General features: G+C 44.4%; 1 protein-coding gene across 1 annotated transcript; it reads left to right on the plus strand.

The window, feature by feature from the left end:
* The first annotated feature begins 18,884 nt into the window (after window positions 1-18,884).
* On the plus strand, window positions 18,885-22,035 carry LOC114707154 (cytochrome c oxidase assembly factor 6 homolog). The gene is made up of 3 exons (XM_037206359.1): window positions 18,885-19,028; window positions 19,116-19,261; window positions 21,685-22,035. The coding sequence occupies exons 2-3, from the start codon at window positions 19,118-19,120 to the stop codon at window positions 21,778-21,780; spliced, it is 240 nt and encodes a 79-aa protein (XP_037062254.1). The 5' UTR covers window positions 18,885-19,028; window positions 19,116-19,117; the 3' UTR covers window positions 21,781-22,035.
* Window positions 22,036-23,658: the final 1,623 nt, after the last annotated feature.

Here is a 23,658-nt window from a genome sequence, read left to right on the forward strand (position 1 = left end):
TGGTCAGTCTTTTGCTTGTATATGTTGTTTTGTGTTTTTGTGTTTCCATGGGGCGTTTTGTGTGTTCCTTTGGGGTTTCTGTTTTTGTTTGCTTTTTAAAGAGACAGAGAGGGCATGAAGTTGGGTGGGTGGGGAGTTGGGGAAGATCTGGGAGCAGTTGGAGGAGGGGAAAAGCATTACCAAAATACATTGTATGAAAAAAATTCAATTAAAAAAAAAAAGAATTGGAAGCAAAGACTCCCTAAGATATCTGCACGCCTATATTCAAAGCACCATTACTCATAATAGCCAAAGGGTGAACGTGCAGAGATGGGTGGATGGCTGGACAGATTGTGAATGGCTAGATTTACTTACGTAGTATGCATAAACAAAATGTGGTGTGCTCATACAGTGGAGAACTAGTCAACCTTAAGAGTCGATAAGGAAGCTTTGACCCCTGCTGCAACATATGTGAACCAGACAAGGACCATGCGATGGTACTTTTGAGATTCCCAGGATGGTCAAATTCAACCAGGAAAGAGTCAGTGTGTGGCACACCTGTAATCCCAACACACAGGAGGCAGGGGCAGAGGGATCACTGCAAATTTGAGGCCATCCTGGTCTATGTAGTGAGCTCCTCCAGGCCAGCAGAGCACCTCAGAGTCCCTGTTTCAAAAAATACAACAACAAAGCCAGGTGGTGGTGGTGCATGCCTTTAATCCCAGCACTCGGGAAGCAGAGGCAGGTTTATCCCTGTGAGTTTGAGGCCAGTCTGGTCTACAGAGTGAGTTCCAGGACAGCGAAGGCTACACAGAGAAACCTTGTCTCGAAAAACCAATGTGTGTGTGTGTGTGTGTGTGTGTGTGTGTGTGTGTGTGTGTGTATTATAGACCAGCCTCTGTATTGACTCCTGTGAGTGTACAAATGTTCATGTGTATGCTTAATGCATGTATGTGGGTGCAAATGTATGCATGTGCATGTGGCATCCAGAGGTTAATGTCTGGTTTCTTCCTCAATAACTCTGTATCTTTATTTGAGACAGGGTCTTTCACTGGCCTGAGGATTACTGATTAGACTGACTGGCAGCTCCAATCTTGCAGGACTCTCTGCCTACCTGTAAGAGTGTAGTATTAGAATCTAGCCTCTTCTCAAGCCATGATATCTGCAGCAGCTTCATCTCCCTTTCACGGACATAACAAGCACCTTACTAAAACATAGTCTGTGAGTGGGTTTCAAGCTAACAGACAATCCTGGGCCAGGATCTCTCACCTGAGGAGGGAGTTAATATCAAAGTGGGCCTTAGCACTCATTTAGTGTTTCTATTGCTGTGCTAAGACACCACAACCAAAAGCGACTTGAAAAGGAAATGGCTTATTTCAGCTTACAACTCAGAAACAATCACAAGGAAGGAAACTTGAGGCAGGATGATTAATGATAGATTGATTTAATGGATACATGATAGATAGGTAGGTGGATAATGGTTGATTGTTAGATGATCGACATAGTCAATAGACAGATGATCATGATGAGGGATGAGAGCTGAGAGATAATGGACAGACAGACAGAGCAATGGAGACTGTACCATTGAGCCATGTCCCTGGCCTAATTTCTTCCTTGTTCTTGATTTGCTACCCACAAAACAAATCTCTAGCATTGTTGTGGGTTCAAGCCATGCTTGCTAACTTACCCCTTTGGAAGAACCCCAATAAAGCCATTCTTTTGGGGGAAACCTCTGGAAAGCCTTTCTTGACATTCAAAATTAATATCAGGAAAGAGCTGTGTGTGAAGCCTGTCTAACCCATCAATTCACTGGACCAGAACTAGACTGTTGTGGAATATTTGTTTACACTGTAAAGATGTGTCTCTGCCTAAGGCACCTTCTGATTGGTTTAATAAAGAGCTAAAAGGCCAATAGCTAAGGAGAAGAGAATAGGCGGGACTTCCCAGCAGAGAGAGAAACTGAGAAGAGGAATCTAGGCATGTGATTTTGCCAGCAGACTCGGAACAAGTTGGATGTATGATACTAAGAAGAGGTAACTGAGTCATGTGCCAGAACATATATTTCTTTTTAAAATTGGTTAAGTTATAGAAGCTAGTTGGGAAAAAGCCTAAGCTAAGGCCAAGCTTTCATAATTAATAATAAGTCTCTGGTCATTATTTGAGGGCTGATTATCCAAAGGTAGTGCAACATGAAAGCTTGCCACATTTGGCACCCAATATTAAAACCTTCCCTTTTTATTTAGAAAAAAAGGGAGAAATGCTGTGGGATATTTGTACACTGAGCGAAGATGTATTGTGGTGATTGATGTAATAAAAAGCTGAAGAGCCAACAGTTAGGCAGGAGGTATAGGTGGGACTTCTGGGCAGAGAGAGTTCTGAGAATAATAAAGGTGGAGTAGCCAAACAGACATGGAGAAGAAACAGAAAGTACAAGATGGAAGAGGGGTAATGCCACATGGCAGAATGTTGGTTAATATAAATGAAGTAATTTAAATTATAAGAACTAAGCCTAAGCTATGAGACAAGCCTAAGCTAAAGGCTAAGCTTTCATAATTAATAATAAATTTCCGTGTCATTATTTGTGAGCAAGCAGCCACATTTTTTCACAAATGAAAAAATTTGCTATACTAGACTAAATAACTACCACCTCATCAGCCCCAGAAAGATGGGATGTAGGCAGCTAGGCTTGTTCTCATAGTCATTCACCTTGGACAGTCAAGGTTGTTTGGAAAATGACTATGTAGAGTAGGTTACAAATGACAGAGTCTCAGATAGCCCAGGCTGGCTTCAAACAATTTGTAGCAGAGGAGAAGCCTGAAAACCTGACTGTCCCATCTCTATCTCCTAAATGCTGGGATTACAGGTGTCTGCTACCTTGTCTTGTTTATGTAGGGCTGGGAATTGAACCCAGGACTTCACGCATACTAGGCAAGCACTTTACTAACTGAGCCACATATGAAGCCCCTGCACATTTTACTTCAAAGGCCATATCTCAAGCTTTTACCTCTCTCAGATTCCCAAGCCATGTATCAAATAGCCTAGCATCCATGAGGAGCATTATCACACTGATAAGTGTAAAGCTGCTCCCAGTTTCCTTCAAATTTCTTATCCCTGTAACTTCCCCATCTTAGAAAATATAAATTGATCTTTCCATCCCAAGAGCTTTAACAGTAGCAAACACATTTTTAGAAAATTTAGTTTTCTGAGCATGGCTTGGGTGAGGCCCTCTTCATGGGGACTTCCTTGAAAACAGAAGAGGGGGAGGATGGAGAAGGGATGATGTAGAGAATGCACACTTGCTCCAGGGAGAGGCAAGCTGGTGAAATGGAAAAGGGGACACAGCCAGGCAGACATCCCTCAGTGTGCCACAGCTTTTGGCGAAGATGGGAGTGGATAGGCAGAAAATACTGGGTCTAGATTGGTCTCCTCAAACCCTGGGTCAAGATACTGATACTGTGTGACTCCTTCCTAAAGAGGTTCCTGTTGGGGAACACAAGACAAGAAGCATGCTTCAGAGCCAGAATGAAACTAACAGACCATCTAAACTTCCAGGAATTAAGCTTGTATTTCAGGAATTTTTGTTAACCAAGTCAGGTCCTAACTGCCTGCATAGCTATAAGTAAGAGATCTGATGGTATGTCCTAATTTCATTTAGATGTGACTACATGACCTGGTCTTCAGTGTCCTTTTTCTTTCCAGGCCTGAGCAGAGGTGAGGACTCAACTTAGGACTTTTTCTAAAGGACTCAATTAGCAAAAGTGTCTAATACCTGGGCAACATATATTGTCAGTAAACTATGACATCATAACACTATGGAAGACACAGATGAGGGATTCTCGTGGTCTGTTCAGATTCTTCGGATACCTTGTAGTGTTTTTCAGTTTATAGAGCACATTTCCCCTTAGCTGACCTCATTAGTCCATATAACAATCTTATAGGATGCTAACTTTATTCTGGCTTTAAAGATAGGTTCCTGAGAAATTAATCTACTACTCAAGGTCACCAAGATGGAGCTCCGCAGAGCCAGGAGGCAAAGCATGGTAGACTGACTCTCGGCATGCTTCTCACAAATGGGGAAAATAGATGTCTGACAAGGTCACTTTCATTAAAGGAGACCAGGGCTGTCCTCCTTCACCTGCAGCAAGTCAGGAAAGTACTAATTGGTAAACAGCTCTGGCTTTCCACTCTTTCTGGAACTGTGAGAACGAGAGGAGAGGCATGGAGGATTCCCAGTGGGCAGGGAATCTTCCTGACTCCCACCACCAAGGGAAGGAAGCAGGGCCCGAGGATGGAGTGGAAAGAGCAGAGAGAGCTGCTCTGGTGAGAGTGTTACTGGGGAATCAGAGGCATTTGCAAAAACCCAGGAACCCATGGTCACTGACTCGCTCTGTGTCTTCAAAGCAGGAGATGGGATTGCCATGAAAAAGAGGCCTTCTGAGTAATTTTTTAATTTGTATTTTGAAATTAGTTTACTAATTGTTAGGCTTCCATAGGCTTTGTCATACATCCTCAGCTTTGGGTAGCCCACCTGCTGCCCCATCCCTCCCCCATCTCCTGTACCCATCCCTGCCTAACACTGTCGTGCTCAGAATCTCCTCTTCTCCCTTTCCACAGGTCTTCTATCCACCCACTTATTTTTAAGATTTATTTATTTTATTTTGTGTGTATGAGTGTTTTGCCTGTGTGTATCTATGTGTAGCACCTGCCTGCCTGGAGGCCGTGGAGTTGCAGGTGGCTATGAACTATGTGAGTGCTAGGAACTGCACCCAGGTCTTCTGAAGGAACAGCAAGCATTCGTAAGTGCCGAGCCAGCTCTCCAGCCCTCCACTCACATTATTATTATTATTATCATTATCATTATTATTATTATCATCATTATTATATTTTAGTTGTGAAATAGTATGAAAAACTGTTGATACCCTTTTCCTTTGAGTTAGTCCCCACCCCCACCTAACTCCTGACATACCAGAATCATCCTGCATTGGTGGACAATGTAACTCTGAGAAGACATGGATTATTAAATGAAAAAAAAAACTGAGTAATTTTTTAATTTGTATTTTGGTATGTGTCAGGGAGGTCAGAGAGGTATGTGTCAGGGAGGTCAGAGAGGTCAGGGAGGCCCAAGCAGCCTAAAACAACACAGGCTGTTGCCATTGCCCTTGGCTGCCCACCCTAACTACATGGTAAGATGATATTTCTGAAGACACCACACACTTAGGCTGTAGGACATAAATAAACTAACCTTAAGCCAACCAGGAAATTTCCTCCCCGGGGTCTAGCATTCACGGTGCCAGAGGTGCTGTTGTTGTATGGCAAAACTTTCCCTGGAGAGATGCAACACACATTTACTCACCCCAGATAAGGAACCCACAACAGACCACCGAACAGATACCACCGAAGTCCAACTTGGCAAACCAATGGGTTTAACTGGGGCTAGTTACAGGAATATAGGTGAGGGGTCACTTACAGGAGCAGAAAGGACGCACAGACAGCTGCATCACCAAAGGCCACCCCAGCACGGATGACAGTTGACAAAGCTGGGAACCTGGATCACACAACACAGCGTGAAGGCTGTTCAACAGTGTCCTGCCCAGGTGCCCCAGTTGTTCTAAACCTCTTCCCGGCAGCTTGGCTGATCTCGGAATCTTCTTGGCAGCTTGGCTCTACTCTTCTGAGAGAGACTCGATTTTATTGTTTATTCTGACAGGGAGAGGCTCAGTGAATCTGATGGGCTCCAGGAACTTCCTGAAGTTATTTAGACTTGTTTACCTTCCTGTTTAAGGAGCTTTCCTGCCGCATGAAATGTTTCAATCTTTGAGGAAACTGTTACACAATAGCCCTGCCGGCTGCTGAGGGAGAAAACAAATCGTCTCACCCAGCAATGCACCCCTCTGAAGTTCATTTGGGGAACTCTCTGGTGTGAATCAACCTACTGACCTACCCAGACTGCTACACTCGGGTTTTCCTGACTTGAAAGGGACTTTACTGCATAGTAGAAGAGGAAGGTTATATTCACTGATTACCTGTGGGTGTCAAGTGAGTTAGGTAACAACCTGGGTGAGGCTTGGGGCTGGAGATATATATGGTCAGGGAAGATGATGGAATTCCATCCACAGTGTGATGCTGAGTCCTTCATCCCTACCAGCACATACCGTGCTACCCTGCATCATTCACATGCCATCACTGTAGGCTGGGCCGTTCCTCCACACAGAGGACACTGTTCCTAAAACCTGTTTTCTTAGCTCCTCTGTGACTCATCACAAAAAATTCCTTGCATCTACAAAATAGCATCCTCCACCACTCTCCATAATCCCACCCTACATTATTCTTATTTAATTAGTACCATGTGGTTTAAGTTATGTGAACTTATTAGTTGGGTTGGGGGGGCAGGAGTTTTATGTTCCCCAATAGAATCTTCTTCAGCACCTTGGACAGCACCAGGCAGTCTTTGTCCCTGAGTTTGAAGTGAATTAAAATGTGAGTTCCCTGAAGGAGCTGGGCCTGGGATATCGACTTGTTGCCTCAGTCAAAGACAGGATGGCACCAAGTGGGATTCTATGAAAGTCTGTCTGTCTGCTTCACCCTGTTCTCTTCCATCCGACTCTTCAGCCCTGGGTCCATGAGGCCTGCATCAGGCACATGTCCCTCCCTCCCTCCCTGCTCTTGTCTCTCAGGCAAAACACTGGAGGATGCCGATGCAGAGGATCCACGACCTTTGGAGAAGATTTAAGTACTAATAGGTGGGACCCTCCTTAAAAGTGAGCTGCCCTTGGTCACTGCACAATAAAATTTAAATGTAACTAGGAAATGTCCGTCTTTCATTTCTCTACAGTAAAGGTCACTCACAGATATGAGCTCAATGACCAGGGGAGACTGAGCAGCTAGCAGTGGGTTTAGGTACCCCTTAGATGAAGCTCATTCCTACCATTAAAAATCAAGGTATTTCTTTGATACAGACCCATGTGTTTCCATGGAAACCTGTTCTATTGCCTAGGCGACTAAGGGCTCATGCTGGCACAGTTAGATGATAATTTTAAAATTTTCAGAGCATTCAGGTCTACTTAGACAAAAAAAAAAATCACACTTCTTAGCCACACTGAAACTGCTTCATTATTTCTCTATGCCATATTCAAAACTTTTCATTTTTACCCCCAATAAATTAAGGCAAAAATAAATCTCTGCTCTTGTAAAGTATCCAAGTCCTTATCAACAGCAGTGACACTAAAAAAGTTTCATTTGTCTGTGCCAACGCAAAAACACAGCTCTTGCCTCAAAGGGGATAAAAGATACTTTATTCTAGAGCCAAATATGAGTGATCTCAGCCCAGGAACACAGACCCAGTTTACCCTAAATTCCATGTCCCGATGTGTTAACAGTTTCATGAAGTTTATGTCAGAACAGAATAAAGAAAGCCATAAATCAGGGCGGGAGAGATGGCTCATCAGTTAAGAACACTGGCTGCTCTTCCAGAGGTCCAGAGTTCAATTCCCAGCAACCACATGGTGGCTCACAACCATCTATAATGGGATCTGATGCCCTCTTCTGGCATAAAGTCATATATGCAGATAGAGCACCATATACATACAATAAATAAATAAATATTTTTTTTAAAGGAAGCCATAAATCAAGACACTTTTCAAAGCCATTGGTGGGAACATCAAGTAAGTGGATTACGGAATAGCAGGGGAATGGCAGCTACAGGCCTCCCGTTCCACCTGACAACAGTGGTAGAATCTGGGGATCTGTTTGTACTTTCCAAAGGATTTACCAAGTAGTCCTAAGAATGTTAGGTTGGATGCAGAGGTGAGCAGTAACTGGCTCTTAAGGCGTCTAAAGATGGACCAAGATAAAGATTGGTTTAGGCTTTGGGTCTATAACACTCCAACCTCTCTACTCTGGTAGCACGGGAGCCTGTATGCAGAATCAGTTCTGAGTGTGGAGAGAAACACAGCTACAGAGGGCGTGACCTAACCTGCCTCTAACATCTGAGTTCTAACATTTCAGCATGCAGAACTGTGAAAAATAAATTACATTCATAAGCCATCAGGTTTATGCTATTTTTTATTATTGCAGCCCAAGAAGACTAAAACACCTTTGCTTTTTTAAAAAAATATTATAAAACATTACCATCATAACTTCATATGTCAACTTGATATATACCTAAAAAAGGGGGAACTTCAACTGAAAAATTCCCGAGATCATCATGTCTGAGGACAAATTCCTTGACTGCTAGGTGATCTAGGGGACCCAGTTCCCTGTGGGCAGTGCCATCTCTGGGTAGGTGGGCTGGGGGTACTTAAGAAAGCTAGCTGAGCAAGCCAGAGAGCGCAAGCCAGCGCCAGCTTTCCTCTGTGGTAGCTGCTTCTGTTCTGACTCCCCCTGAGCCCCTTGCCGACTCCCATTAACAGTGAAATGTATCTTATAAGCTGGGAGAGACCCTTTCCTCCCCACAGTGCTTTTTATCACACTAGCTGAAAGCAAGTTAGAACAGGTATGTCAAGCTTTTTTGTGCAAGTACGAAATATACTTTGAGCCTCTTCCACCCTGTTCCCTTCTACCTTCTCCTCTCTCACCCGACCCTCCTGTCATCCTTCTCGCCCCCCAGTTTCACATGTACTTGCATGTCCTCCCTCAATGCACATGATTTTATGTATCTGTTAAGTCTAGGTGCACAAAGGAGAGAACATGTAGAATGGGTCTCTCTGAGACTGATGCACTTCCCTTACCAGGACCATGTCTAGTTTCATCCATTCTCCTGCAAACAGTGTCGCCTCCCTCCTTCTCGATGGACGAACACAATTCTGTCGGGTGTACACATTGTCCTTCTCCATTCCTCTGCTGTTGGACACCTGGGTTGGTCCATACTTAGCTCTTGTGAACACTGATGGGCAAGATCTCTGTGGTATATGGTGACTTGGAGTCTTGGGGTAAACACTGAGAAGTGGTATATGCAGTCATATGGAAGCTCCATGTTTAGCCTCTGAAGACACACCACAGCAGTTCCCATGGTGGCTGCATTAGTTTACATTTGCTCCAGCAGTATGCAAAGACTCCCTTCAGTCCCCATCCTTACCAGCATGTTGTTTTTCTGATTCCTGCCATTCTGACAGGGGTGAGACAGGCTCCTTGAAGCTGAACTGCCCTGTGTCTCACCTGTTCTGAAAACTATTCATCTTCTAAGGCTTGACCCAAATGCTATATATCTTATCATAAAATAGTTACCTGTCTCACAAGTCTACTTGACTGAACTGTCTTTGCTGCCTGTGTTAGAGGTCTTGGCAACTTGACCAGTCTTGATTAGCCTCTAAATGTAAGGCAGGAACTGTTTCAATTATTCGGTTTATTGAAGCATTTATAGAACAAATAAACAAATATTTGAAATTCTTTCTGTCCTCCCAAAAATTGAGAAAAATGAAATGGAATGAAAACCTAAGTCTCGAGTTTGTGACTGACTATAAATAGAATAAGCACAAATACAATGAGTGCCCAGAGCTGACCTGAACATGGGGTTCACCACCCGAAGAAGACAGTGATCTAGCTCCTAGCCATGATGCCACTGCCGTTCTACATGGTGGCAAAATGCTTAAAGAATTGCTCTGATGTGGCCTGGCAGGAAGGTGTGTCACACGTAGGGTTCTAATTGTCACTGACTGTCCTCATTCTGGGACCAAGTAATCGCCACACATGCTCACACCTGAAGGGACCAAGAAGCTCAAATTAACTGTGTGGTTTGTGGCTAGAAAGGAGACAGATGGACCAAAAAGGAGTGGGTTCATTTTATTTACAGTAGGAAGAAATACCATGCTGGATACTGGAGGGGGTGGCAAGCACGGAGCCATGATGGGCAGACCATGAGAGAAGGGCAGAGTGGGCAGCCTGCGCTTGCAGAGGGTCAATACTGATTTTGAGTCACTGTTTCACCTGCTTACCATGAGCAGCACAGATGCTGGGCAGCTGTGTTTCCTGTCAGCATCGCTACAGTGTTTTGGAAAGAGATTTGCTTGAGATGACAGCTTAAGTACTTATTTTCTCTCCCACCTCAAGTCCTGAAGACTGAAAGGTCAGGAATGCTGAAGGATTCCTGAGGAATTAAAAACTACAGGGTAAAGTGTCCACTATGCGAGTGTAGGCAAGATTGGCACTATACCCTGCATGGCTCTGGACAAACCGGGTGCTCTAGAACACGACGAGACCAGTGCTGGGGGTGTAGACTTCCTCCTGAAAGAGCTGGGGCCATAGAGGCCCCCGGCCAGGGCATGTTCCCCTGGCCTAAACCCTAGAGTGTTTGCTATGCAAGTGGTTAACCTGGGTGGAGCCGTGGCTGTTTAGGATGGCAGGCAAAGCAGAGCAGACGTGAAGCAGTGTTCCCATCAGGATCCTGCAGGTATGTGGTACTGTGATGTCCACAACAGGTGCCTTGGGAGGGAGGGCACTGCAACACCAATCACATCATAACATTTCCAAAGTGTGTGAAGGTCTAGATCTGACATAATGAGACTCAAGAGCAAGTCACAGCAAGGGCAGTCACATACATTTGACACATTAAATGTGTACATTATGTTTTTAATAAAAATACCTAATACATAATTAATTTTTCATAAATGTATAAAGTTTTTATCACATGATGTTTTACTTCATGAACTGATTATTGTCCCATTTTGCTTTTTTAAATTTTAATGATATGGTTGAGTCTTTTATCACTATACTGTAAAAATATGCACAAAACTTTAATTTTTTCATTTTACATTTACTTCAATTTATATTTTTCTGAATGTATAAGTTTTGAGTACTTTAAACATATATCTTATTGTTGTATATATTATTATTTTAGATTTGTGTGAAACTTTCTTTTAGTCATGTAGCAATTTTTCTAAAATGAAGGAAAACATAATTTGAAGAGTAAAAATACATTTCTAGATAAATTATCTTATTATTAAATATTGATAACCAGTGACAACACTCTCAGATATGGCAATGTTAATTTAACTCAGACATCTTTAATTCAGACAACTTTGATACTTAGCAATTTTTAGTTATTAAACACCAGTACCTTTACACATGCGTTTAAATGTTACCCTATGAACATCTATTTGTCAAAATAGAAGACAGCATACACTATGTCTCAGTGTGACTCCTAAATACAATCTGTGATGATCACGAACTCTTGAGTTCCTGACTAAAACTTACTAGAACTTGGCTAGATGCTGGGATAATTCCAAACATTTCCCAGTCAGTGATCATGAAGTAGGTCATGATCACCATGAAAAATGGAGACCTTGGCTGAATGTGTAAGTGCATACCTGTGATCACTTGGAAGGTGAAGGCAAGAAGTTCAAGGACAGCCTGCTACATAGCCAATGTAGGCTATATACAAGTCCCTGTCAAAACAAAACAAAACCAGTCAGGGACCCTCACATAAAGAGATTTGAATGCACTGAACTCTATATATAAGAGCTAAAACTAAAACAGAATGACAGAAAAAAAATCGAAAATAAAGGACTGAGAAAAAGAAGCAGCCAGGAAATGCTTCAGAAGGAAAGTGGGTGAGTGGACAGCAATAGCTGCTAAGTTAGTGAAATTCAATTCTGGAGTATGAATGAGGAGGGAACTACACTATTGAAACATAACACTTCTCTACACCCAATGAGCCAGCTGTGACCTGTTATAACTCCACCTGTCTATTTTCCATTGTTATAACAAAATACTCGAGACTCTGTAATTTGTAAAGAAAGGGGTTTGTTTAGTTGACAGTGTTGGAGGCTGAAAGTCCAAACAGGATGTCAGCTGTCTGCTTTGTGCTGTGGAGGGTAGTATGGAAAGAGCGAAACATCACATGGTGAGAGATGATGCCAGACAGGGAGGGGTCAGTCTTGCTCTCTTAAAATAGTTCACTCAAGAAAATGGAGCAGGGACTCCCGAGAGCTACCTTAACCTCTCATGAGGACAATGTATTAACTGACCTGATGGCATGCTGCTGTGTCCAAGGATAATATACTAAATGACTTGATGGCATTCTGTTGTTGTGTCCATCACAGCTCCAAGGGGCTGGCCCTGACTACAGCCGTGAGGGAATGAAGAAACGACAGACAGACGCGCGCGCGCACACACAGACACAGACAGTCAGTGCTGGACTGGGTTCTCAGATGGAGAAAGCTCAGTGTGTTTACTATTGAGGCTTACAGAGAGGCAGGGTTATCACATGCAGATCAACCAGGAGTCAAGCACACAGCCTATCAAGGAAGAGTCTCTGTAGAGGTGCAGTGTGTAAGCCGTAACTATCTGGGTGTGGGGGAGCTGTGGTGGACATTTTCTGTCAACACCTGTACACAGATCAGGAGGAACACTTTGCCATGTCTCCATGGGTCTGTGGTCCTTGACATGGCTATGCCCATATCACCAGCACACACTGACTTGAGACTTCATTCATTCAGGGCTTCCTTCACTCCCTATGGCATTGCCACCAGACCCTACTGCTGAGGGATGGTCTGTATGTCAAATAAAATACTTATTGGCCAGTGGCCAGGCAGGAAGTAGGTGGGACAAGGAGAGAGGAGAATTCTGGGAAGCGGAAGGCTGAGGCAGGGAGACACTGCCAGCCGCTGCCGCCATGACCAGCAGCATGTGAAGTTGCCGGTAAGCCACCAGCCACGTGGCAAGGTATAGATTTATGGAAATGGATTAATTTAAGCTATAAGAACAGTTAGCAAGAAGCCTGCCACAGCCATACAGTTTGTAAGCAATATAAGTCTCTGTGTTTACTTGGTTGGGTCTGAGCGGCTGTGAGACTGGCAGGTGACAAAGATTTGTACTGACTGCGGGCAAGGCCGGAAAACTCTAGCAACACCCTACATCTTAAAGGAAAAGGGGCCAGCCAAAGAAACCCACCCTGGCCCTAAAGCTAGAGCAAGAGAAAGACACACACCCTAGCCCTGAACTCAGAACCTAAGAAACATGCCCTAACCCTGAAACCAAAGCCAAAGAAACACACTTTGGCCCTGGAAACAGAGCCAGTGAAAGAACTAGGCCCTGGCCCTAAAACTAGAGCCAAAAGGCTAAAAAGGGCCAGTGAAAGAAACACAGTTTGGCCCTGACACCAGAGCCAACTTTGCCCCTGACCAACAAAACTAGCCAATCCCTGGGCAGAAGCTCTTCTTCCTGGAGAAGCTCCACCCCTAAGAGGCCCTATATAAGCCCGTCTGCCTGTTCAGTTGTGGGCTGTGCTTTCCCACCCTGGCAGAGGCAGCTACTCTCCTGGACTCCTCTCTCCCTAATAAATCTCTTTCTTAAAAGAGTTTTGGGTAAAGATCTTTCACCACAGAACATAAGAACCTTTGCTGAGACGTTCCCTTTGGAAGGGAGCTGAGCAGAAAAAACTAATAGAGGAGATTGCTACATTACTGCAGGTTTGCCCTTTAGCAGAAGAAGCAACATCTTGGGCTGGAGGAAAGGAGCAGCAGAGCTCTGCAGGGAAGCCCTCTTCAGCTGTAATGGCTCTCTCTTGGAGAAGAGCAGGATTCCTACATCCTGCAGGGAGACCATCCCCCACTGCACCCCAGCTTCAGGTATAGCCGGACTTCCCAACAAGATAGGATACCTTTCCCTCCGGACCTGTCCTTTTGCAACACTTCCTAACATCACCATACTGACCATTCAACCCATGAATCTTAGAGAGTCACACTCAGACCATATCCAAACCATTCAACAATTGTTAGAAATAGATATAAAAAGTGGGACAACAGTCAGGTGGTATGCTGTAATCAGCTGCTCTCAGTAACCAACAGACAATTTAAGAGCCATCACCAAAATTTGTAGGGTATGAGTAAATATAACAAAGAAAACTATACATATGACTGGATGAATGAATGGATAAAAATATGCACATAATAAAATATATGTGCATGCATAATTAATAGCTGGCTAGAATCACAGACACAAATGTAGGAACAGAGAGACAACAGATGCTAGATATGCACAAATAATAGGGATGAATAGGGATAGACAGTCAATGGATGGTTTAATAATAGGGATTAATGACAGATGAAAGGCATGAGATGGATGGAAAGACCCAGCTCTAACATTCCAAAAACAAATCAGTGGAGATGTCCACCGGGAACCTGAAAAGGAATGTTTCTTTTAAAGGCCCAAACCTTGACTTCCCTCGCCATTCTGACAGAAATAGTAACGGAAGCTCTGAGGGTAGATCAACTCACCAAGAAAAAGAAAAGGTGGCAGGAGAGGAGGAGGAGGAAGAAGGGAGGGGAGAGAACCTTGCAGTACATCTCCAGTTAACAAGAGGAAAACACCAGGACAGATGGACACAGCATTCAGAGGGTGTGTAGCAACACTGAAGTCAAAGGAAGCCGCCCCACTGTGTTCCTGAGTAGGCGGCTCTGATAATTGCTTTGAAAACCAGAGTATAAATAAAAGTCTGTGGGTGGTGACAGAACACCGCCCTTGTTTCCAGTTCAACTGAGTCTGTCTTGCCCTGCCCACCAGAGGTTTGGGGATCTGCTCAGTTCAGACTGGGTGACTCCCATCATTTCGTAAGTGGCTAGAACAGCCAGCAAGGCCTGCCTTCCATCCCTCTCCCCAATTCTCTTCATCGGCTCTCCATTTCAAACCCAGGCTGGGAGACGGCATCCTTTGTGGCCTCACGGCACACCTGACACCATCTTGTGGCACTCACTCACATTTTGATAATGTGAACATGGACTTTGCTATAGCACACTTGCATCTCTAGATTCCTCTCTGGTGGTTGCCTTGCTCTGTTGGTTAACCAGGAGTCTCTGGGGGGGATAAGGTAGGGAACCCAATTGTAGTACACGTACCTCTTTGGCAGGATGTCTCCTCTCTGCCACAGCCCTATCACTGACAAGGAGGAACTGCAGGGCTGCATGAATAGTATTTAGCACTAGACAATGCTGACTTTTGGCCAGTGTCTTAGAGTTTTTATTGCTGTGAAGAGACACTATGACCATGGCAACATTTAATTGGGGTGGCTCACTTACATTTTCAGAGGTTCAGTCCATTGTTGTTATGATGGGGAGCATGGTGGCCTGCAGGCAGTCTTGGCGCTGAAGTAACTGAGAGTCCTACATCTTGCAGGCAACAGGAAGTTGACTAAGACACCGGATGTGGTGGTATTGTGTTCCCCAAAATATTGTGTACTCTAATAAATTTATCTGGGGTCAGAGAACAGACAGCCACTAGATACAAAGGCTAGAAAATGGTGGCACTCACACCTTTAATCCTAGCATTCCAGAGATAGAAATCCCTCTGGATCGCTGTGAGTTCAAGGCCACATTGGAAACAGCCAAGCATGGTGACACACGCCTTTAATCCCAGAGAGTGGTGGTAGAAAGCAGAAAGATATATAAGGCGTGAGGACAAGAAACTAGAGGCTTTTGGCTGGTTAAGCATTTGGCTGGTTAAGCATTCAAGCTTTGAAGCAGCAGTTCAGCTGAGAGCCATTGGGATGAAGACACAGAAGCTTCCAGTCATAGGAAACAGGACCAGCTGAGGAACTGGCAAGGTGATAGCTGTGGCTTGTTCTGTCTCTCTGATCTACCAGCATTGACCCTAATAACTGGCCTCGGGTTTGATTTTATTAATAAGAACTTTTAAGATTCCTGCTACAACCGGATGATATCCTGAGCATAGGAAACCTCAAAGCCTGCCCCCACAGTGACACACTTCCTCCAACAAGCCCATACTCACTCCAACAAAGCCACACCTCCTAATAGTGCCACTCCCTATGAGATTATGTGGGCCAATCACATTCAAACTACCACAGCCAGGAAAAACACATAAGATGGTAAACACATTAAAAAATAATCATGTTCTGTATGATGGCCATTATTCTTATCTTTCTGTAGATCAATTCCACCAATGACGACCTCTTTTGGGACAATTACTCATTCTATTAACAACTGGGCACACACTTTCATGCAAAGATGTAAACAAACATGTACACGGTTTTAAAAAATGCTTAAGAGACCAAATGTCCAGGCCCAGAAGCAGAACCCAAAGGCTTCCCACCATGGTCTCTGTGTACTCTTCCTGATCACATCTCTCCTTCCCCTGGAAACAACTGTGATAATCTTTGATGCTCCTAATCATTTTACACTTATGTATTTATCCTTAATACTGTAGTTTACAGAAAGTTCGAGAACTCACAAAACTACCCAGCACTAGAGAGGCAGAGGCAGGTGGATTTCTCTGAGTTTAAGACCAGCAGGCTCTACATAGTGAGTTCCAGGACAGTCAGAGTTACATAGTGAGAGCCTGTCTTAAAAGAAAAACAAAAAAGGACTCTCAAAATTAGAGGGACCACACCGTGTCCATTCTTTGACCTGATTTTTTCAACTGATGTTGTGATCTGTTATTGTACAGGCAGGTTTCTTTTTTACTGTATTGTATTTCACAGCACAGTCATAATTTGTCTGTTTGATTATTGATATGAGTCTGGTTTGGATAGTGGTTTTAGCTAGTCCAAATAATATTAAGAGCAACAGACTCTGAAATAGCCCAGTTGAAATAAGTACTGTCTTTGTGTTTAATGGATGGCATACACTCTTCAAAAGATTGCTTTATTGGTTCACAGATTATTCTTGTCAAAAACTTATTACTGAGGGATTTGTGTGTGTGTGTGTGTGTGTACTGGTATGTGTTTACATGCAGGTATGTATATATGGAGCCCAAAGGAAAATCTCTCCTCAGACATGATTTTTGTTGTTGTTGTTTGCAGAAATAGGGTCTCTTACCAGCCTGTTTCATAACTCAGGCTATAATGTCTGGCCAGCAAGCCTTGGGTACCTTATCTATGTGTCTCCACCTCTCAAGTGCACCATGCCTCACATTTTATCTTGAGTTCTGGGTATTGAACTCAGGTCCATTACAGAGACTTTTAAAGTGGTCTTTGGCCTGGCAGGTGCCTAATGGAACTGCACTGTCATTTTCAGTTCCCAGCTGTGGTTAGAAATGAGGATGTCGGTATTTGCATACATTGGTCATTCCCATTTCCTCACCACTGCTGCATCTGTTTAAGTCTTCTGCCCCTTTAAAAAGAAGTTTTCTGCTTCCTATGGTTTGTAGGTGCATTGAATGGATCCTAGATATTATGAGCATGGAAATTTTTGCATCTTGACTACATTTTTGATGTTTGGTTTGGGGTAGATGAATTTGTAGCTAAAAAAAATTCTTTTCAAGGCTGGAGCAATGTGTCTCAGCTGCTCTTCCAGAGGACCAGGGTTCAATATCCAGGAAGCACATGGCAGCTCACAACTGTCTGAATTTCCAGTCCCAGGGGATCTGACACCCTCCTGTCTTCCAAAGACACTGCATACATGTGGTACACAGACATACATGCAGGCAAAACATCCATACATGCAAAATAATAATTTTTTTAAAAAAATTTCCTTTTCAACCCCCCAAATCACATTTTCTCATACAGGTCCACCATAGAATTTGGAATAATTAGTACAATTTACAGTGCAAGAATGCAGGCATAATTGAATTAGTGAAAGTCAAGAGGAACCTCCCAGTGGAACCATCTGGAATTTGTCTAGAAAGATTTTTATTTTTATTTTTTTAGTACAGATATGAATTGCTTACTAACACCAATACTCATCTCTCTGGAAATCTGTATACTTCTATAACCTTTACTTGCTTATAGTCAACTATTTAAAAGATTTTTTAACTTTCTTGTCATCTACAGAGCTAGCCTTCAGTACTGAAATTCCTGTTATTAACAGCTCTCATCAGATGTTTGTTAATTTTATTATTTTTTCAAAAAACTCAACTTGACCGTCTTTATTTCCGTGCTTGAAGCAGTTACATGTTAGTGAATTGGCTGCAGCCCCGCGGAAAGCAGTGTTCTGGTTTGCCATTTTCCACAGTGTGAGTGCTGTATTACGATCATTTTCAAGCCACCAATGATTTTACGGTCATGGCGTTGAGAAGGGGTGCCCAGATGGCTCTCTGCACAAGGCTGGCTGTGGACACCATTGCTTTTGTTTCCCATTTCATTCGGGCCTGCTTTTGATGCACTTTTGTGGTACACACCCATACTTTCAGCCCTACGGACAGAATAGGCAAATCTTTAAAATATATTTCCATTTTCAACTTAACTCCTCCAAGGCTCTTTCATCTTTTTTGTAGCCATCATATTTACAAAACGCTATGTCTTTTTATAAAAAGACATTGATAAAGACTGACATTGATAACGTGAATTCATCCCTATTACAGTCCTTAGACCACTGGGGTACATGCCCCATATTTTGGCGGTGCTTGACATCACACTGTCACCCTGAAAACTTGTACATGGCGAACGTGGTTAGGGTCTCACAGGAGCACCAAGTGTAGAGCTGTCAGCTGGAGCTCCTGAGGTGTGCGCTGACTCTCCTGGATTGCTCTAAGTCCGTGTTACATGTGGAATGCACGCGGCTCTTGGACGGAACCAGAGCCCAGTTGGCAGACTGACCTGCATTCAAGACTCTACTCGTCTTCGAGAACATTCTGATTAAAGACACGAGCTCATATATCAAACACTCCTCTCAAAACATCCGAAGCACGCCTTTTCATCCCTTAGGACGGTACAAGGAGCCTCCAAGCATGGCCAACCTTGGCTTCCTCTTCTCCGGGAGTCCGCGCTCTCAGGCTAGCAGCCTCCTCCTTCTCCCCCTACTCGGGGGAGGTGGCGGGGTGCCAGCTCGGTCACCTCTGCCCACTCTTGGCTAGCCGAGGCCGCGGCAGCTCTCCAAACATGCCTTCCTCCGGACGCAGCAAACCACCGGGCAGAGGGCGGGGACAACCAGCCGCTAGTTTCCGCCCACAGGCCGCGCCCACTCCGGCCGGAAATCACCCGCCGGGACGCAACCGGAAGTCCCGCCCTTCCGTGTTGTGAACGGCAGCCCAGAAGGGTCCGCCCGCGGCCGGTGCTGTCTCGGTGCGAGTTTTTCCTGGCGTTGTCCGTGGACTTGCTGGGCGACTCTGCAGCACGGGAACAAGCTAGCTCCGCGCCGCGGCTCTCCCACGTTGGCGGACCCTCGGTAGGCCCTCAGCGGCCTCAGCCTCAGGTTGTAGGCTAGTCGTGCGATCGCATGTCAGTCACGTCGTCCCCCGCGTGATTCCTGCAGGAATGGCAGCCCCGTCCATGAAGGAAAGGCAGGTGTGCTGGGGCGCGCGCGACCTGTACTGGCGGTGTCTCGACGACAACGCGGAGGACGCGGCTCGGTGCCAGCAGCTGAGGAGCTCGTTCGAGGCCAGCTGCCCCCAGCAGTGGGTAAGTCCCGTGGGGGGCTACAACACGTCCCTGCACTCACCCCACCTCGGGGCAGGTGTGGAGGGACAAGGTCACGGGAGAGGTCATGCGTTGGAAATCACCAGTTAGTTGTTATAACTGGAGAAAATGACAGTGCACTGCCAGATTCCGGAGAAGAGCCAGTGTTGTGATGGCTTCCGAGGGAGTCCATAGCCTCTCTCTCACAGCCCCTACATTCAAGCTTCGTCATAATTCAGCAGTATGGCTCCTTCAATATCAGTTTTCTTTCTTCACTCTGTCCCAGTCTCTGCCAACTCCTATAAAGTGCAGGCTGAGAGGTGTGTCCAAAGACACGTGTGTGTATGAGAGGGTGGGGAGCAAGAGGAGCATCATGGGAATGTGTTCTGAGGGAGACTCTTGGTTTTATGCGCTGGGATTTTCATTCAGTCTTGGGAGCTCTGGCATTCAGTTTTATGCAAGGGGAGCCGTGCATCAGAGAGAAGAAACTGTTGTCCAAGATGAGCCAGCTCCCGTAGTGGAGAGGGGATTCGAACTTGGGTCCTTAAGTCTGTGTTTACTCTGCTGTACAGCAATCCCTTGAGAAAGATGAGGTCTTGTACTGTACAGTACAGGGCTAAGAGAACCAGGGCTCTGGGTGACTGGTGTATTCACAGAGCAGCTTCAGGAGGAGAAACACTCCAAGAGGAGCCGTTCTGGACAGGTTGTTGTCAACATCAAAATACTGCTTTCACTTCAAAGGGTAAGAGATAGTCTATTTTGTAACCAAATATGAGTGACTGGCTCAGGAACACAGCTTGAAGTTTCCCCAAATACCATGTGGCAGAAGTTTCATAGGAACAGAACAAAGAAAGTCCTGAGTCAACACAACTTTAAAATACATGGGTGGAAACCTCAGGTAAGTTTGTCACAGCAACGCAGGGAAGTCTGCTGTGAGCCTCAGATGCTGCCCGATGACGACATTCTTAGCCTTTTGGTTGGCGGAGGCCAGTGGTTTCACCTGTCACCAGGGGGTTGGATCAGTCACAGAGGTGGGCCAGGAATGAAGAGGGCTAAAGACGACCGACCTGCAACATTCAAACCTCTCCATAGTCCCTCAGGTTCTGATCAGTCAGTCAGTCCTGTAGAAGGTTCAATGTAAGGCGTGCCCCCCCCCCCAGATTGGGCTGGAATGCCTAATGTACCTCTCAGTGTAATTGTGTCATGGGCAATTGATTCCTAACAGATGTACAATAATTAATTTCCCACAAAATGTGAGGGACATCATATGCTTTTAAATCTGACATCCTTTATATGACATCCATTCTAGTGCAGTCAGTTCAAGACTGCCAGGGATAAATCTCAACGCTGACAAGTGAGATTTATAAATACCTGTCACAACACATCAGAGGGGACAGAAGCCATCAAACCAAAGGAGATTTTGAGGAGAGATAGAGCTTCAAATGAAGCAGTGTTCTGACAGCCTCAGAGCGCAGTGGTATGCAAACAGGTCCTCACCAGCTCAGGACTGGGGTAAACCCAGAGTCCTGTTTTCCATGAAGTTAAAGATACAACATCATGTTCACAATCTATATATGAACTCCTACTCCTAGGCTGGCAATCAGGGCTGCCTCTCTCTGAAGGTGCCTGGGATACTCTGGGCAGGAGTGTTACATTTCTTCCTGATGGAACTTTACAGAGCAAGTCTGTGTGTGCTGTGGTAGCGAACAGGGTTTCTCAATGAAGAAGAAAAGTGTCCAGGCAGAGGGGTCCATTAAGACATGCACTGAAGGCTTGTAACAAAATCAGCGTTTTCTAGTCTACTGTGCAGATGCGAGGCCTCCTGCCTTTGCCCTGTCCTCAGAGCTGCTGGGGTCCAAGCTCGGGGGGCAGTGTCACAGCTAGCACGTGTGCATGTCCTTGGATTTGTTTTATACTTCTAGAATATTACCTTATCGAGATCGAAAGATTTTTCAAATGCCCCATGAAGAGAGGATGGTGTGAATGGAAATCAAAGCAAGCCTCTAATAATTTGTGAATATTTAGCCGTGTGTCTGTCTCCCCAGATGCGTGTGTTTCTAGATACGACAGAGTTGACAAAAATGCCAGGGCTGATAAGTGACAGGATACACGGAACCTATAACCAGCAGTCCGTAAAACTTAAGATTCCTGACCCGACCAAGAGCTGCCTGATGGGCTCCTGTGTGCATAAGACTGTTTCTTAAGTTCCCAGGACATTACACACTAACAGGCAGGAGGGCATAGACTCGGGCTCCTCAGGCAGCTGAGCAGCTCACTCACTAGATCCATGACTCAAGAGTCCAGAACACAAATCACAATCCCGCTTCAAGACCGCTGAGACCAAGGAGCATGTTACATTTAAATCTGTGCCTTTGCTTGCCAAACTGCAGAACTTAGTTTAATGTGAGGCCTTTTTATCTCAACAGATAAAATATTTTGACAAAAGAAGAGACTACTTAAAATTCAAGGAAAAATTTGAAGCAGGAGATTTCCAGCCTTCACGGTCCACTGAAAATTCCTAGGCTCTGCCTGGACTTTCACACAGGTGGAAATGATTCTTCTGGACTTTCAGAAATGCCTTGCTGGTTCCAGGACAAGAGCAGTCTGACCCATAATTACACATCAGCACTTGTTCTCTGTGAATAACAATTACTAAAAGGATCAAGTAGAAGATCTCATCATTCAAACTGTGAAGGACTGAATGGTATTAAATGTGCTGCTTTAATTTAGTGAAGCATCTATTTTAAGAAAAAAAATTAAAGCTTATTATAAAAATACATTGTTTATCTTCCTTTACCCCTTTTGGAATAAAAGCCGAATAGTAGACAAATCTAGTTCCAACTGATACAAATAAAAACCAAGATAGGTTGTTAAGAAGTTTCTGGCCATTAGATTAGCATTTTAATACAGAAACTACACAGTGAGGTTGGAAGAAGCCTTAACTAATCAATGGGTTATAATAAAAAGTTGTCTGTTCAAATGTCCTTAATGATCAGGCAGTAACTGGGTTGCTACCTAGTTCAGTAAGACAAAGAAGAAATAAATATATAGATTGGGAAGGGAAAACTGGGTCTATTTCATGATGATTAAGAACACGCCTAAGGATAGACCCCCAAAGTGAACAGTAAGTCACAAACTTGGAGACAATACTTGCAAATCGCATAAGAACTGGTATCCAGAATAAAGAAAACAACAACAAACTCATGCTTCTTACTAAGAAAAATGATCCTGTTTAAAAAGTGGGCAAGTTATTCGAATAGATATTGTTAAGTATTGCAGCTGGAATGGAAAGGGATCCTGGCTGTCAGAAGCCAAGGAATACCACAGTCCCCCTAAGAGGAGCAGCAGCATACAGCCCTGCTCTAGGGAAGGGTTTCCCTAATGCAATAACTCTGCTCAGTTCCTCCAGAGTGTAACTAGTTCAGCTAGAGGATGGTTTCTTCAGAGAAGGTGTTACAGTTCTGCTCCACTCCTGCTCTGGGGAAAATTGTTACCTCCCTGCTCAGCTCCACTCTGGGGAAAGGTCTCACCCAAACCTCATCTAAGATCAGGAGGGAAGAATCCAGGAGGGTGGCTGCCTCTGAACTTCTTAGGGGTGGAGTTTTCCTAAGGTGGAGATTTTCAAGGTAGGAATTGGTCGATTTCAGTCCTTGAGCTTGGACAAGTTCAGAGATTGGCTGGATTGGTTGGTTTTCCTGTTCAGGGATTGGTTGGGTTTTATGCTGAGTTGGTCAGGGCAGAGTGTGTTTCTTTGGCTCTGCTTTGAGGGCCAAGGTGTGTTTCTTACACTGGCCCCTTTTAACCTTTTGACTCTGGTTTCAGGGCCAGTGAATTGTTCTGGTCTCAGAGTCAGGGTGTGTTTCTTTCACTGGCCCTTTTACCCTACAAATATTTCTCAAAATGCAATGGAAGACAGATATCTGAAAAGAGCCTCTATATCATTAAATATTAGAATAGCAGAAATTGATGCCACACTGATATGTCACTAGATACCTGGTTAGAATGGCTTAATTAAAAGGCTCACGATACCAAATGATGACAAGGATGCAGAGCAAGTCACTCTTGGTGATACTGTAAACTAGGAAAGCCAGAGTTTTCATGCCAACCTCATGACCCAGAAGCCCCACTCCTGGGCACTTCACCAAATGAACTGAAAGCAAAGCCTGTGGTGTTACTCAGTCACTAGGTCCAAATGCCCATGTCAGGAATGGATGGAATATCAACCATATGAGCACACACCTCGATCTGCCACCTGAAAGAAGCCTAAGTCTGCTAGCGTTGGTTATCTTAGATCACAGAGTGACATCTGAATGAAGTGGGTGTGTGGAGATTTGGTTTCTGTGCTTAATGCTTCTATGTTTCCCTGTTGCAACCCAAAACTTCAAAAGAAAACTACAAGA

This window comes from Peromyscus leucopus, chromosome 5 (assembly GCF_004664715.2).
Source record: "Peromyscus leucopus breed LL Stock chromosome 5, UCI_PerLeu_2.1, whole genome shotgun sequence".
Classification (NCBI taxonomy): Eukaryota; Metazoa; Chordata; class Mammalia; order Rodentia; family Cricetidae; genus Peromyscus; species Peromyscus leucopus.

Coding starts and splice junctions, on each gene's coding strand:
- LOC114707154 (XM_037206359.1), top strand. CDS start 19,118: ATGGCAGCCCCGTCCATGAAGGAAAGGCAGGTGTGCTGGGGCGCGCGC. Junction 19,262..21,684: donor CCAGCTGCCCCCAGCAGTGG/GTAAGTCCCGTG, acceptor TTATCTCAACAG/ATAAAATATTTTGACAAAAG.